Here is a 14,988-nt window from a genome sequence, read left to right as displayed (position 1 = left end):
AGCACTGAAACGAGGGTGCAAGGAGCAGGGACCTGCATGTAGCTGTACTTAAAGGCTGTGTGTAAGGAAGTGGGTTTGCTGGGCAGGACTATGGGCTTAGAGCAGTGGGGGATTGATCTCCAGGGGTGCTCAGGCCTCCCGAGGATGGGGAGGCTGAGAGAATTGTGTCACAATGTCTGCTTAGCTGAGAAGAGGAGAGTGCAACAGCACCGAGCTGGGGTGCTGCACTGCCACCCTTACTGTCACCTGTGCTGGCAGAGTCTGTTCTTGGATGTGACACAGCAAGGAAAATGCACTCAAGAGAGTTCCTGAGCTGAATGATTAACACCTCCAGAGAATGGGGGATGTCTTAAAAATGAAGAGGTGTTGGTTAAAAGCAACCCTGGCACTGTGAGAGCTGTGTCAGGGTGTCCTGCAGATGTGGAGCCCTCCCAGCCCAGGCTGCTTCCCCTCAGGGTTGAGGGTCCCCATGGTGGGGCTGCAGCCCTGGAGGCTGGGCCTGTTCTCTGCACCCAGGGCACAGTTGTGGCCTGAGGGCTGTGTGAGTCTTTTAAAAGCTTTGGTTCTCACGTATCATTTGTAGCTTTAAAAGAAAGCATTGTACTCAATGGACAGGATGAAATAATTCCTGGGCAAACCAGCAGGGTTTAATGAAGGGTCTCGTGCCCCCAGCAAAGTGCAGCTATTGGGGGTGAGGTGACACCCTGCTCAGGGCTGGTGCCCCAGAGATGGTGCCTGCCTGCCCTCCAGCATTGCAGCCTGCACACCTGAACTCCACAGTCCTCCAAGGGAATGCTGGTTCAGCCTCTGAGTTATGTGATGTTAGACCTCCAGCAAGTTTCAAAGAAGATTCCCCTACTGACATAAGTTCTGATATTCTAAAAACCTCCTGCATCGTGCAAAATGTACATAAAACAAGCTTTTTTGGTTTAGGTGTAATTAATATTTTACGTTGACTTTAAAATTTTATGTTCTACTATAAATTCTGAAAATCAAATCAGATGCAATAAATTGCAAGGTGAAGCATCATCCAACCCCTAAACTGCCCTTTTAAAATGTTAGTGTTATAACACTCCTATTTTCCAATTTTGAAAATGAAATCTCAACAAAATTAATACATCCATATGGAAAGTTTCTGTCTATTATTTATAATTATAATTTCTGGTAGAAAAATGTGCCTTTGGAAGAGTTTCAGTTCCTTTCAATTTCAGGAGCCTTCTTCCTGAGTAGACATTCAATTAACAAAATATTTTAGGCCCATGAGCTATTTGTGTAATTCATAGAGCAAACACAGCTTCTATCAGTTGTCCAGGCTTTATTTGCAGAAATGGTTTATCCCAGAGCCTGACCGTTTTATGCTGCAGAAGTGAAAACTTATTTGCCACTTAAGCCAATGCCTTTCACATGCAAGTCCTTTCATAAAGTGGCTGGAGTCGGTGTCACTGTTTTCTGAAATTGCAAATAATTTAAATCTTCCACAGTTGAAATTTATTGTCTCATTAATCTTTTGGGAAGACCTTGAGGTAAGTGTAGATGGGTGTCATAACTTCAGCAGCTTGTTCAACCCCTCTTCTCTTTTCAGAGTGAGACTTTGGCTGGCAGACCCTTTTTTTTTCCAACATGGACATCATAGAGTAGTAGGAAAAGAATGCTCCTAACAAGGGAATTGTAGAAAATACCTCCTGAAGTGACTTAACTGCCTATAAACATGATGAAGAAATTCACCTCCACCCAGACAGTGGATGCTGCCTCAGGCAGACTGTGGTGAAGCCTCTGTGAGCTTGTCAGGCCTCTCCCCCAGCTTCTGTTCAGCCTTCCTGCACTCCAGAGTCTGCCTGGCTCCTGGTGTTTTGCAGCAAGCCCTGCATTATTCTTGGTTCTTTGCTGGATCCTCTGCTTCACTACTGTCACTCTCTTCAGTGTCACTTCTGGCATCTTGTCTTTTCTGAAGAAAACAAAGTCAGTTGAAATGAGCTGCAAATGAGCTCTAATATATCATGGTATATATTAGAGAGGACTAGCCCTGTTTTCATTCACAGCCCTGGGGAGGGTTAACCTGGCAGCTAAAATAATAATAACAGGTGTGACCATGTCCTTAAAACCAGTGCTGCAACTGTCCCTGTGCTGGGAGGTTGACTCAGGCTGCCAGAGTTTGACTTAGCTATGATTTCACCTAACTTTTGAATGCTTGGTTTTTTTGTCACTTTAATAATATTCTTGTAATGTGACCATCTGAAAATAAGTTAGTATTTATTCTACATATAGTTATTCTGCATATTTTCCTGTGCAATTTGTTTCTGTCGAAACTGTGAAAGTCAACACTTATTTGTCCAGTGAGTGTATGCACTGGGCTCCTCATTTTGCAACCCTCTACAACCTCAGTGAGCATATCCTCCATCATTTCCTCAGAAAAAGTGCTTTTTATTGTAATTTAGCTTTGATAAAGGGGTACTTCAAGGTAAGCTGAAGGCATAACACCAACACTGTGGGTTTTTTTTTTTGCTGGCCACAGGTCCCCAAATCTTTCACAGATCTTAGATGCTCCCACGATGCCATCTGCTTGTGCTAGCAAGGCAGGCCAGGGAGCTGATGACAACTCTCTGATGACCAGCCCTCTCTGATGACAACATTTCTCCCACTGGTCTCTATACAAGCTCTGGCATGCATCAAGAGCCTGTGGAAGGCACCCAAAACCCAGAGATGCAAATACACAGTGTGCTGTCTACCAGGCTCACCTGGTTGCTCCTCCCTCACTCCACTTTGGACAGACCAACAGATTCTTGTTCTCCCAAACCACAAACTAAGAAGCTGTTGGGCAGTGAGGGGAAAGGACTGTGGATGGCTCCCATGTCACCAGGACACAGCTGCAAACCAGAAGTGAGCTCCTGCTCTGATTTCCGTGAGCTCAGTTACCCACACAGCTCCCAACACGTGCCTTCAGAAGCTCTGGGGCTCTTTTTTGGGCACTCCCTTTTCTCACCCACCCCTTCCCTGCAGGCAGGCAGGAAACCTGGACCTCGTGGTCTCTCATGAGTCGTGGTGGTGGTGACACAAAGGAGACAAAGACTTTTCATACCCCACCACGGAGGATGACACTGAAGATCATGTGGATGATCAGGTAGGACCAGAAAATGTGTAGCAACTGCAGGACCCCCAGGAAAGCATTTATCAGGCAGCTTATGGGGAACAACGGAAGCTTTGTCACAAAGTAATAGTATACACTGTGGGAAAGAGAGGGAGAAGGAAGTCAGAAGACACAAGACTAAAGCAGGCCAAGTGTCTTCACACTTCCAAGGGTCAAATATCTTTCTGGGAAACGACTTGGCTGGTGTGTCCCCAGGGCAGAGCTGAGCTGTGCCAGGACTGCACCATCAGGCTTCACACTCTGCCCAGCTCTCTCAAAGCATGAGAAAGACATCCTGATCATTCCCAGTACCACAAGAGCTCATGAGAAATCACCCACTGTGGCTGCATGTAAACATCACAGCATGATGAGCCCCCAGGTGAGAGGCAGCCCCTGCCTAGGAGAGATGGTAAGAGTGTGGCAATGGAGGGGTAAACACTGTGGCTCTAGATTAACTGAGATAATTAATTAATATAATTGATAAAGTTAAAGCCCTATCGGTTTTTCTCCCCTTGGGTTCCTCTGTTCCAGCTGAATTAATCTTACCTGTTGTGTCCCATTCTTTGCCTTTCCCCCTCTCAGCATGGAGGGTCACCTCTCCAGGAGCTCAAACAGTGCACAACACCCATGTTTAGAAAACAGCAGAACGTAACTTACATTAATGGGAAAACGACAAGCCGGGAGAGGATGAAAACCACAGCAAAAGCAACGAAAACAGCGTCACAGACCCGCTGCCACTTCAGGTAATGAAGCATCTTGGCAAGCTGTAAAGAAACATTGCTGTGTGTCCCTTGTGCCTGTGTTCTCCTCCTAAGGGCTGAGGGATTTCCCACATCCTGCAAGGGTGACAAGGGCCTGTGGGGATGTGTCCCAGTCCCTTTGCATCCAATTACTTTTCCTCAAGAGCAGTAAGTCTGGTAGTTCCTAAATGTGCTTTCACTGAAGCACATGTCCCACTCGTGGGGCACCACATCAACGTGTGAACAGAGTTCCCAGTGCTGCCCACAGACACAAGCATAGGCTTGAGACTGGGAGAGCACCTTTTTACACAGATAACAGTTTTAAACTAAAAGAGGAGAGATTTAAATTAGATTTTAGGAAGAAATTCTTCACTCAGAGGGTGGTGAGAGGGTGGGTTGCCCAGAGAAGCTGTGGCTGCCTCATCCCTGGGGCCAGTTGGATGGGGCTTAGAGCACCCTGGTCTAGCAGAAGGTGTCCCTGCACATGGCAGGGGGTTGGAATGAGATGGGCTTTAAGGTCCCTTGCAAGTCAAACCATTCTGTGACTCTGTGTGAGTGTTTAATGCACCTCTAAAATATAATCGGAGGCGTCATGGACCAGCATGACCATCACCCCAAACCGGATCATGTTGGCACAGTAGGAGACAAAGATCAGCGTGATGGTGGCGATGTGGTGGATGACCTGTTCCTTAAAGTCCTGGCATGAGAAGGGAGATTGTCAGCCTTACCTTGACCTGGCAGCACCTGTTCCTGCGTGCTGCCTCCTCACTAGGCCGTGTCAAACACCTCCACAAAGCATCAGTGCTCCCCACCCTGCTACAGCTCTGTGCAGTCTCCACTGCAGAAAGAGGTGAGGGCAAGGTTGGGTGCTGGGTACAGGAGGTCAGCTCATCCCACGCTGCAAAAGTCACACATGAATGTACAGGACCCTCATCAGAGCAGCCCAGGTCCCTCCCACGAGGAGACACAGCCCTCCAGTGCAGGCAGCACCTGAGACCAGAGCTGGCAAGGGCTGTGATGCCACATCCACCCAGTGTCTGTCCTTTGGCTGGGGAAGGGCTGGGGGCTCACAGGGGGTCCCCATGCCTGGCCAAAGAGACAGGGAGGCCACACCGTGCCCGAGCAGGGCCCAGTGCAAGGTGCAGTGGTGGGATACGAGCACTGAAGGGGCTCAGAGCTCAAGGATCTCCACAGCAGCACACATACCCTCTCCTTTGCAGCCCTGGGGAGCGACAGCAGAGGGGACAGGCTCATGGTGGTGACTGACTGAGCCAGGAGGTTGTGGTCATGCTGCTGTCACTCACCTTCCTCTTCACATCGAAGGGCAGAGTGGCCACAAGTGAGCAGTAGAAGGAGAGCTCCAGGAGGTAGAACCAGCCCAGTGCAGGTGGGAGAGGCTGCAAGACAAGCAACAGGCAGCGTGATGGCCCTGCCTAGCCCTGGGGGGCAGGAGAGGGGAAGGGTCTTCCTGGGCAAAGCCCCTTCACTCAGCCTGCATTTGAGACAGCAGGGCTTGGTCATGCCTAAATTTTCCTGTTCCCAGTGACTGAACCATTTTCTGATGCACTGACAGGCTGGTCCAAAACCAGGACCAGCCTGGCCAGCCTGCAGAGGGACTGAGAGCACCTGGGGTCTCCCCTCTTCAGGGGGTCAGACACCTCATCTCCATCCCTGCTTTGAGGTATCAGATGTCCTGACCACCTGGTCCCTTTTGTGGCCACACACACAGAGCCACTTCCAGCCAGGTTTGGGTGACAAAAAAACTCATGAGAAGTGGTGTCTGCTCAGGACAGAGCTCCCCATGCTCCACCTGTGAGGAGCTTGTCAAGCAGATGGAGCCAAGCTGTCATGATGTGAGGATGAGAGATGAGAGGGGTGTCGAAAGAGAACAGGTGGATATAAGGAGTTACAAGGATAAAGTTTTTAATCATGAGGTTGTGCTGTCTTCATGCTTGAATGTTTTCAAAACTAAACTGGAGAAAACCTGGGGTAACCTGGTCTGATCCCACAGCTGAGTGCTGCGAGCAGGAGGTTGGGCAAGAAACCTCTTTATCCCCCTTCCAGTATGAATCATCCTGTGATTCCATGTACCTGCTGCTCACCTGTTGTGGAAATTTCAACCAGCACACGGTGGGGTCCCAAAACCAGGGCTTCTGTTCAGAGAGAAGGCAGCAGTAAGAAACTATAGCCTTTTAATGACATATGATGAGCATGGGGAGAGATACTGCAAGGACTCATGTGCCCATGCTAGATCCAATCTGGCTCTGAGCTTTGGAAAAAGTGGTTGGGAAAGTGCATTTGCCATTAGAGAATGCACAGGATGTCACACAAAGGGTCTTGATAAGGAGTGGGCAGCAGCCAGAGTCAGGACAGGGTCTGCTCTTGCCTGAGATGCAAGAGCTGTGTGGGAGTATCTGTGGTGAAGCACTTACACAAGGATCTAAGACAAGGACAGCATGGTAACATCACTGACTCCTAGCCAGGTCCTCCAAGGGAAAGGAGAACTGTTATGCTGGATCAGGATTAGGGATTGTTCTGCTCCATACCCCTGAATTTGTCCTTCTTTGTCTTTGGACACATAAGCATGGCCACACATCGTCTCGGGATGGGCTCTTGGGAGCGGCCTGGGACAATCAGCTTCATTTGCAGTGAACAAGGTACCCTTGAAAGGTGTCACTTCACAACGTCACCCTGCTCACATACTTACATCGTACAGAAGAGCCAGTCCAGAGAAGAAAGAGGTGAAATAGAATGTAAATCTCCAGCTAAAATACAAAACAAGGAATTAAGACCTCCTCCAGAGTTGGAATAGCTCTCCAGGCTGTGTCCAGGATGCCCACAGGGGAGCCTATGCTTGTTTGGACAGGAATTAGCAGAGTCTCAGCTCCATTGGCACAGCAAGGCTGTGTTGTAAGGCAACAAGGTCCCCACAGCCCACCCAGGCTCTGCTGTGGCCCTCACTGTGCCCAGGTCCCCTGTGCACTCCAGCAGTGGTAAAGAGGATGCAGCAAGACAACCAAGATGCCTCTGCCTGTCACCTTTTGTTGTGTGGGTGTTTGTAGGTCACCTGTGCTTTTACACCCCAGCCTGTGGAAGGCACCTAATTTTCCCCAGTGATGGCACAGGAGTACTGGGGTTTTTATCCCTCCCCTCAGAAATGCTGCAGTACAGAGCACTGAACAAGCTTTCAGGGGGAGAATATTTTTGAAAAAGCACAGTGCCAGGATTCAAGCACTGAATAATTTATCTTTCAGAAGGGGAAGGAGAGCAGATCTCTTACTTGATGGGGGTCTTTGTGTTCACACATCATTAAACCCCAAGGTGAGAGCCAATCTGATTCTTTTGATCAAGACAGTGACTGTCTCTCCATTCTAACTCCGTGTTTTACTGAGATGTGCAGGAAGATTTCATATAAGAGAGCAAACAGCTTGAGGAAAAGAAATGAAGACTTTGGTGCTTTCTGGTGTTTTTCAGGTTTTGCCTCCCTCTGTTCATGGCTTGCACTGCCTACGAACTGTACTTTGGGGATTTATTTTATTCCCAATGACCCATGCTGACAACACCTTAAAATGCTAATTTTGTGTCAAGATCATCTTGAAAAGAAGTGAATGCATTCTGAAAATGGCTTGAGTGTTCAAAATCCCTCCAGCATTTGAGATTTAAACCTGTTCTCCATCAAGGCCACTGGACTCTGTTGAGGCAACTTTTAAAGTTAAAGGTAAAGGAAGAGAGGGGAGGGGAGGGAGAGAGGGAAGAGAGGGAAGAGAGGGAAGAGAAGGGAGGGAGGAGAGGGAAGGGAGGGAGGGAAGAGAGGGGAGCCAGAGAGGGAGGGGAGGAAGGGAGGAAGGAAGGAAGGAAGGAAAGGGAGCAAGGGAGGAAGGCAAGAAGGGAGGGAGGAAGGAAGGAAGGGAAGGAGAAAGGAAAGGGAGGAAGGAAGGGAGGAAGGAAGGGAGGGAAGAAGGCAGGGAGGGATGGAGGAAGGAAGGAAGGGAGGGAGGGAGGAAGGAAGGAAGGGAGGGAAGAAGGCAGGGAGGGACAAGGAAGGCAGGGAGGGACAGAGGAAGGGAGGGAGGGAGGAAGGCAGGGAGGGAGGGAGGATGAAGCTGGCAGTGCTGCAGGGAGGGGACAGAGGCTCTGCTGGCAATCTCAGCTGGCAGCAGGTTCCCCTGGGAGAGCGTTTTGGGTAAGGACAGGGCAGAGGGTGGTGATGGTGTGCAGGCCTGTTGGAGGCCTCCATCACCAAAAGCCTCCCCTGACCCACCCACCTGGCCTCACAGAACTTCTTCATCAGCTTGGGGTGGTCCTGGGCCCGTCGGTGCCGGAACCAGGTCTCCACCTTTCTGATGGGCAGGTCACTTTGCTTGGCCAGTGAAATCAGGTCCTCCTGCAAAACAGGGCAGGGAGGCAGGACTGAGCCTTCTGGAGGCTGCTGGTCCCTGTGTGAGGGGCAGAGCTGTGCTCCCAGGGGCTGCCCATCCACCTTTCCCCAAAGAACACCTTCCTTTGGAAAAAAATCCTATCAATTCTATCTGCCTTTGTGAACTCCCAGATGACTGTGGCTGTTTTTAAACTCCAATTCAGACGTATCTGAATGCAGGTTCAGAAAGAAGCACAGCCTCTCCCTGGCTGAATTTTAGCAGCTGTACACAATGGGATGCAATGTCTGGGTATAAAAGTCTAAATACATTTTTTTCCACCTCTGATACAATTTTGACCAATAATTATCAGCTGCAGATAACAAACCTGAAGAAAAAAAAAGTTTCAGTTTGTGATGATAAAGAAACAAGCACATAATTAACTCGGTAATGTCAGCAAAACAATCCAGCTGTTGGAGTGGCTGCACAGTTACAAGCTCAAAGACATAAATTTCAACATCCTTATTTTCTACATGAATTCCAAATAATGCTACACAAAGTTTATAAATTGTGATTAAAATTAATGTAAATATGAACTCATGAGCATTTTTTAATTATCCTGACAAAGCTTCATGCAGATTTAAGTAAAAAATTATTTTTAAAATCCATGCATCAGTGTGAGTCAGGATCCAGGCCCAGAGAGTGGTGGTGAGTGGAGAGTGTCCAGAGAAGGGAACGGAGCTGGGGAAAGGTCTAGAGCACCAGGATTAGCTTGGGGGGCTGAACTTGGAGAAAAGGAGGCTCAGGGGGAACTTTCTTGCTCTCCACAACTCCCTGACAGGAGGGTAGAACAAGATGAAATGGCCTCAAATTGGGCCAGGGGAGGTTTAGATTGGAAATACCTCAAGCCCTGGCACAGGCTGCCTAAGGCAGTGGTAGAGTCACCATCACTGGAAGGATTTAAAAGATGTGTAGATGTAGTACTTGGGGACATGGTTTAGTGGTGGCCTTGGCAGTGCTGGGTTAATAGTTGGACTTGATGACCTCAGAGAGCTTTTCAAACCTAAATGATTCTGTGATTCTGGAGGACTTGCAGTTCTGCTAAAAATAATCAGCCTTAATAGGCTCTACCCAAAGGGGTGATGGCTGCCTCCTTGCCAGAGCCTGCAGCTCTCACAGCACCTGCTGTGTTTGACACACAGCAGGTCAGGAGGTGCTGGGATTGCAGCAGAGTGACGTGTTGTAAGATGCTGGAATATTTGCTTATATATCTCCTTCCCTGGAAGGGTGGTGAGCAGTAACTACCCTGCCTGTGAGGCAGGTTTGTCTGCCCTGGGGTACCTGAACAGAAAGAAGGTGTTGCTTGCCTGGGGACTGAGACAAGTGGGACACTGGGGACACTCACCTCCTTGGGGGTTCTGCCCAGCAGGACGTAGAAGCTTTCCAGCGTGGCATTGGGCTGAACTTTGGGCCTCTGCTTGTCACTCACACCCAACCCCCTGCCCAAGGGCAGAGCCACAGTCCTGCAAGAGGAGAGTTCAGGCAGAAAAGCACCTGTGTGCCCACACTGGGGGCCAGGGTCAGCCAGCACGTTCCGTGCATGGATGCAGTGCCCCAGGGGCCCAGCCCTGCCCCAGTGCTCACACACCCAGCTCTGCACACACAGCCCCGGGCACCCAGGGCTGCTCCAGGGCACATGCAAAGCCTGGTGCCTCTGTCAGGTCGGTGCTCTTTCTTCAGACAGGCACAATGGCACCAAAACACAGGTGATGGGTGCTGGCTGTGCAGTGGAGACAACAGTAACCACTGCTAAGTAAACAATAATTAATTCTGCCCTAGCCCTGAGATACAGAGCATGTCTCTGGGTTGGTGTGCATGCTGGTCCACTTTACAGCCTTCCTGAGCAGTCCAGACTATGCCATGAAACCAGTCTGCAAGTGTCTGAGTGTCCCACGTGCTCTGTGCCCAGAGTACCCGACCACTGCCTGCGGCAGGAGCCAGGGACAGAACATGTGGGGATGTGCTGGTTCCTGCAGGAAACCCAGGAAAGCTCTAGTGGGAGGCACTGCTTCCTAAATCATGTTGTTCCTAGGAAGCAAGGCAAGTGCAGCAGGCCTTTGCTTCTTTGAGGGAAGACCTGATGACACTGGAATTAATTCTGGCTCTTCCTACAGCTCGTGTCTGCCACATCCCCTCACACAACTGCGCACTGCAGGCAGAAGCCAGCGCTCTGGGGAGATGGGCCAGTGCTCCCCCAGCTCCTCCAGGCCACAGGAGAGAGACCCTGCCCCAGCTTAGGGCAGGTTTGCTGCACACAGCTTTGCTGTTTCATGTCCCCCCTTTGCTCACCCCAAAGTCCTGCTCTGCCTGGTGGGAAGTGTCCTGGCAGTTCTGCTCACACCAGCACTGAACAGCTTCCCATTCCCTGTGCCTGAGGGCTGCTCTGTACCTCCCCATGTGCCAGTCCTTGTTACTGGAAAAGGGGCTCAAAGCACCATCTGAATCCATCTCCTGGCATGAGCCATGTGGACCTGCCTCATTCCCACACGTGAATCCTGGGAGATGCCAGCTGACCCTCAGGCTCCCCTGGGGTGCAGTGCCCACAGCTGGGACACTGAAGTGTGTCCCTCTGGTGGAACTGGGGTCCTCTGGTGTTGGGAGGAGGAAGCAGGGCAGAGCTGGGCAAGGAGTGCTGTGAGCAGAGTGGTCCCACAGCAAGTTCCAGGAGCCATGGTCACCCTCCCCTCCTGCCTCTGTGCTGGGGTGGGGGCCTCACACAGCACCTTTGGGAGCATCCTCTGGGATCTGGCTGAACCCTGGCTCAGCTGGGGGCTCCCAACACCCAGGAAATCCCTTATCTGTGTTGCAAGATTCAGTTTGGTCTCTCTCCAGAGGGACCCTCCACCCACAGCTCAGGTGTGATGGAGTGATGGACTTGTCTTTTCACACCTGCTGGTACAGGTTATGGCACAGGCACAGGAGAGAGGGAGGGCAGGCCAAAGGGCTGCCACACAAATACTGTATGCCATGAAAAGCAGAGAAATTCAGTGTTCCTGGGGACAAGCCTCTGTGCACTTTGTAGTGTAGTGGCTGGGAGGCAGATAAGGATTATTCTGGAGCAACCCTGAAAGACACTGGACAGTGTCTTGGCCAGCACAGGAGAAACCAGAGGTGCTGCACTCACCTTTCAAAGAGGCATCGGACAAAGATCAAAAGCAGGGCACCAGGGATGCAGAGCAGGAGGTCCTGAGGCTGCGGGTAGTGTGTGTCTGCAGACCCCTTCAAGTCCTCCCAGGTAGCTCCAGGTGGCAGCCAGAATTCATGGTGCCAGAACCCCCCTGACACTCCCATTCTGGTCAAGATGTTGGGCACAGGAAGCAGAGGCTGCCTGCAGCAAGCAGGTAGCAGCAAGGCATAAAGCTCACTGCTAAATCAGGATTCCCATCTCAACAGCTCGTCACTCTCTGTCCCCACCTCCTGCTCAATTCCATGAGTGTGACAGATTAGGGTGAAATAGTGTCACTTGTTCCGACCTGCCTGTGAGCTTGGAGGTGGGGTAAGATGTCCTAGCACAAGAAAGTATTTTAGTGGGTGTTGAGGAGGTGGCTGGTTTCAATTACACACTGCTGCATGGATGGCTAAAGTCCCTACGTGGTGACAATGTCAGCAGGGGCATCTCTCTTGCCCCCTCTTTCTATCAGGCTTTTCCTTCTCAGGCTACAAAGCCCTCCCCTGCTAATCAGCTCTGACCCCTGACAGCCATTAAGATCTTCTGGCACCTTCAAGGCCCCAGCAGTCTCAGTTTTGGTTCCTCCATCTTGCCCAGCAACATCCCCTATCCTGTCTGCATTTGGAACCATCACATACTAAGCAGGAAGCTGATGCTCCACTCCCCAGAGTGATTCTGGAGTGCTCACACACAGCCCAGCACTCCAGGACACTTTCTCACGTGCACCACGTTGCTCTGCTCCACACTCAGCTCCACCTGAGTGCTGCCAGTGTCCTGGTGCCCGGAACTGGAGCAGCCAGTCTGCAACACCATCACCAGAAACCTTCACTATTGCCTGACTTTGCCATCTGCCTTTTCCTCCCCCTGGTTGGGGCACCTTCAACAACACACAACTGCAAACAATCTGTGTTGGTCTCTCACAGTCACCTCAGGTGGGTTCCCCAGGCTGCTGAGGGACCCTTCTGAAAGCCTTTGCAGAGCTGAAGAGGGTGCAGGTCCTCTCTGCTGCATGTGCTCACCAGCTCTGGGGTAAATCCAGCAGAGTGAGACATCCCTTCCCCTCAGACCACCCATGGAAACTCTTTCTGATGATGTTTGTATCTGTTTCCAGCAATTCCATCATGTATTATTCTCTCTTACCACTATGACCAGTCAGACTACAGAGGGCTGTAGCTCCTCACATTCCCACTTGGAACCGTCTTAAATTTTTCTGGTAACAAGATGATTTGAAACAAAAAATGGCATTCCATGGTTGGTAGTTGAACTCTTCTTACTATGAATTAACTCCTGCCAGATGGCTGAAGGTTTGCTGTTACTCAGGCTGTGTGCCAGGTAACATCTTCTCACCCATCAGCTTGAGGTGGATCTTCTAGGAATGTGGCCTCAGGAAGATGTCAGGTATTGGACCTTCTCTGAGCTCCTCAGCTGGGAAGCCACACAGGGCAGCATTTCCTGGCTCTAGCCTGACCTATCCCAGTGTTCCTGCTCTCTGCCTCCACCATCTCTGACTTCAGCAGTCTCCAGCCAATGTTTCAGGGACTGGTATTGCCTTTCAAGTTGTTTCTCAGGATATTTCTTGGCCTGCTTTATCACGTGCTCACATTCAAGTTGCAGGTCCTTTTCCTCGTTTAGACATGACTTCAGCTTTTTGAACAAGGCCTTGCCCTTACCTGCAGGCACAGCACTTGTTGTACCTGTGAGAATAAGAAAAGCAACGTTGTTCCAAGTGCAGTCATCCAAGGAAAGGTTCCCTTGGGCACACATATCTGAGTGAAAAAATGTGGTGGCTGCAGATCTCTGAAGTTTACTGTGTGTGTGTGCAGGGGGAAGGAAACAACTGCACCAAATTATTCTTAAGAAAAGATCCAAAACGTCCACCAGCTGTCCACACCTACTGGTGTCAGCAGATTCACGTCAGCCACAATTTTAGGCTTGCACAGGTGCCAGCCTGGGGGCCACACTGTGCCAGACCTTGACTCACTCGCCACACAAGCAGCCTGGAAGCATCAGTAAATGCTATTTTTCTCATGGCTCAGCTGCAGCTGGATGCCTCATCTCCCACAGTGGCACTAACATCACGTGGTGCACACACTGGGTGATGCACATCTCCTCTGTGCACATGGGGGATAAAGGCAGAGGGGAAATAGAGTCAGGTCCTGACGTGGCACCCAGTGCTCCATCTGGGAAGGGAGGTCTCCATTAGAGAGTAAGGCCTATGAGGAGCAGCTGAGAGAGAAGAGTTGTTTAGCCTGGAGCAAAGGAGGCTCAGGAGTGACCTTCTTGCTCTCTACAACTCCCTGACAGGAGGTCGTAGCAAGGGGGGGGTCGGTCTATTCTCCTAAGTAACAGGAGCAAAGGAAACGGCCTCAAGCTGTGCCAGGGGAGGTTCAGGTTGGACATCAGGAAGAATTTTTTCATGGAAAGCATTGTTAAACATTGGAATAGGCTGCCCAGGGAGGTGGTGGAGTCTCCATGCCTGGAGGTGTTCAAGAAACAACTGAACATGGCACTCAGTGCTCTGGTCTGGTTGACAAGGAGGGGATCCAGTCAAAGATTGGACTCGATCTCAGAGGCCTCAGAGACCTTTTTCAACCTAAATGATGCTGTGATTCTGTGATCTGATCTGCTGGGCTGCTCAGCAGACAAGTGACAGACTTCTCTGCAGGTTTTCTATAACAGCTGCTCTGTGTGGGGGCCTGTGATGCCCCCAGTGAGGAGATGGATACACTAAATTCATAAACATTATCGCGCCACTCAGAAGCTTCTCAGCCCTGGAGCAGATGTAAAGAGAGAAGGTGGAGCAGTGTGAGGAGGAAGCTGAATGCACACAGAGCTTCTTTCAGCCTTAGCAAGTTGATGGCAAGAAAACAAATTCAGCAGCTGATGTACCCTGGTGACTTGTCAGGCTCAGTTCCTCAGCTGAAGACAGCACTCAGTAGTTCTTACACATTTCCAACAGTCTCCTGTATCCTTGATGTATCCTTTCACAAGAACCAGATTTGCCTCTTAATGATCTTATCTCAATCAACAAATCAGATCAAATCCAACAGGCATCAACATAAGTGGCTCCACGGTGCATTGTGCAGACTCTGGGAAGCACTCTGCTCCTCAGAGGAGAGGTGGTATGATTTTACAACAGGGATTTTCCCTAGCCTTCTAAAACCTCACAAATAAGAAGAATAAACTACTCTCCTCCTATCTTTGCAAGGCCAAAGCACCTCCCCAGTGTTGCCATCCTGGACTTGCCACTGACTGGCAGTACCAAGGAACCTGGCCTGCCCCCAGGTCTAGTCTAGGGGTGCCCCAAATTGCCCCTTGTTCCAGGGCCAAACACAGCGTTACCACACAGGAGACAAACCAGGCAGCTGCAGTTCTCTGCTGGCACAGCTCAGTGTGCCTGTGTGTCCTGGGTGTGCAACACCCTCCCCTTGGCAATGGCACCCACACGTGTCTCCCTCATCACGTGTCCACCTGTAAGGTGCAGCCAGCCAGGGGACCTCCTGGTAGGTAAAGAAGTAGAAAAGAGCACAGACTACCAAA

General features: G+C 50.4%; 1 protein-coding gene across 1 annotated transcript; it reads right to left on the bottom strand.

Annotated features, from left to right (window-relative positions):
• Window positions 1-1,312: 1,312 nt before the first annotated feature.
• On the bottom strand, window positions 1,313-11,742 carry LOC127481427 (ceramide synthase 4-like). The gene is made up of 10 exons (XM_051810731.1): window positions 11,404-11,742; window positions 9,625-9,742; window positions 8,130-8,248; window positions 6,572-6,629; window positions 5,967-6,017; window positions 5,169-5,261; window positions 4,433-4,561; window positions 3,782-3,888; window positions 3,077-3,221; window positions 1,313-1,945 (listed from the first exon to the last, which is right to left on the bottom strand). Exons 1-10 carry the CDS (start codon window positions 11,568-11,570, stop codon window positions 1,868-1,870), a joined length of 1,065 nt encoding a protein of 354 aa, XP_051666691.1. The 5' UTR covers window positions 11,571-11,742; the 3' UTR covers window positions 1,313-1,867.
• Window positions 11,743-14,988: the final 3,246 nt, after the last annotated feature.

The sequence above is a fragment of the Manacus candei genome, unplaced genomic scaffold, assembly GCF_025592945.1.
Source record: "Manacus candei isolate 608988 ecotype Guabito, Panama unplaced genomic scaffold, ASM2559294v1 h1tg000078l, whole genome shotgun sequence".
Lineage (NCBI taxonomy): Eukaryota > Metazoa > Chordata > Aves > Passeriformes > Pipridae > Manacus > Manacus candei.
The sequence above is the reverse complement of the archived record's forward strand: the minus strand, read 5'-3'. Positions and strand labels throughout refer to the sequence as shown.

Bases quoted from the DNA above. Each gene is read 5' to 3' on its own strand.
- LOC127481427 (XM_051810731.1), bottom strand. From the start codon at position 11,570: ATGGGAGTGTCAGGGGGGTTCTGGCACCATGAATTCTGGCTGCCACCT. The intron at 6,018-6,571 runs GTAAGTATGTGA...CTCTCTGAACAG, and splicing joins GACTGGCTCTTCTGTACGAT to AAGCCCTGGTTTTGGGACCC. The intron at 4,562-5,168 runs GTGAGTGACAGC...TTCTCATGCCAG, and splicing joins CCTTCGATGTGAAGAGGAAG to GACTTTAAGGAACAGGTCAT.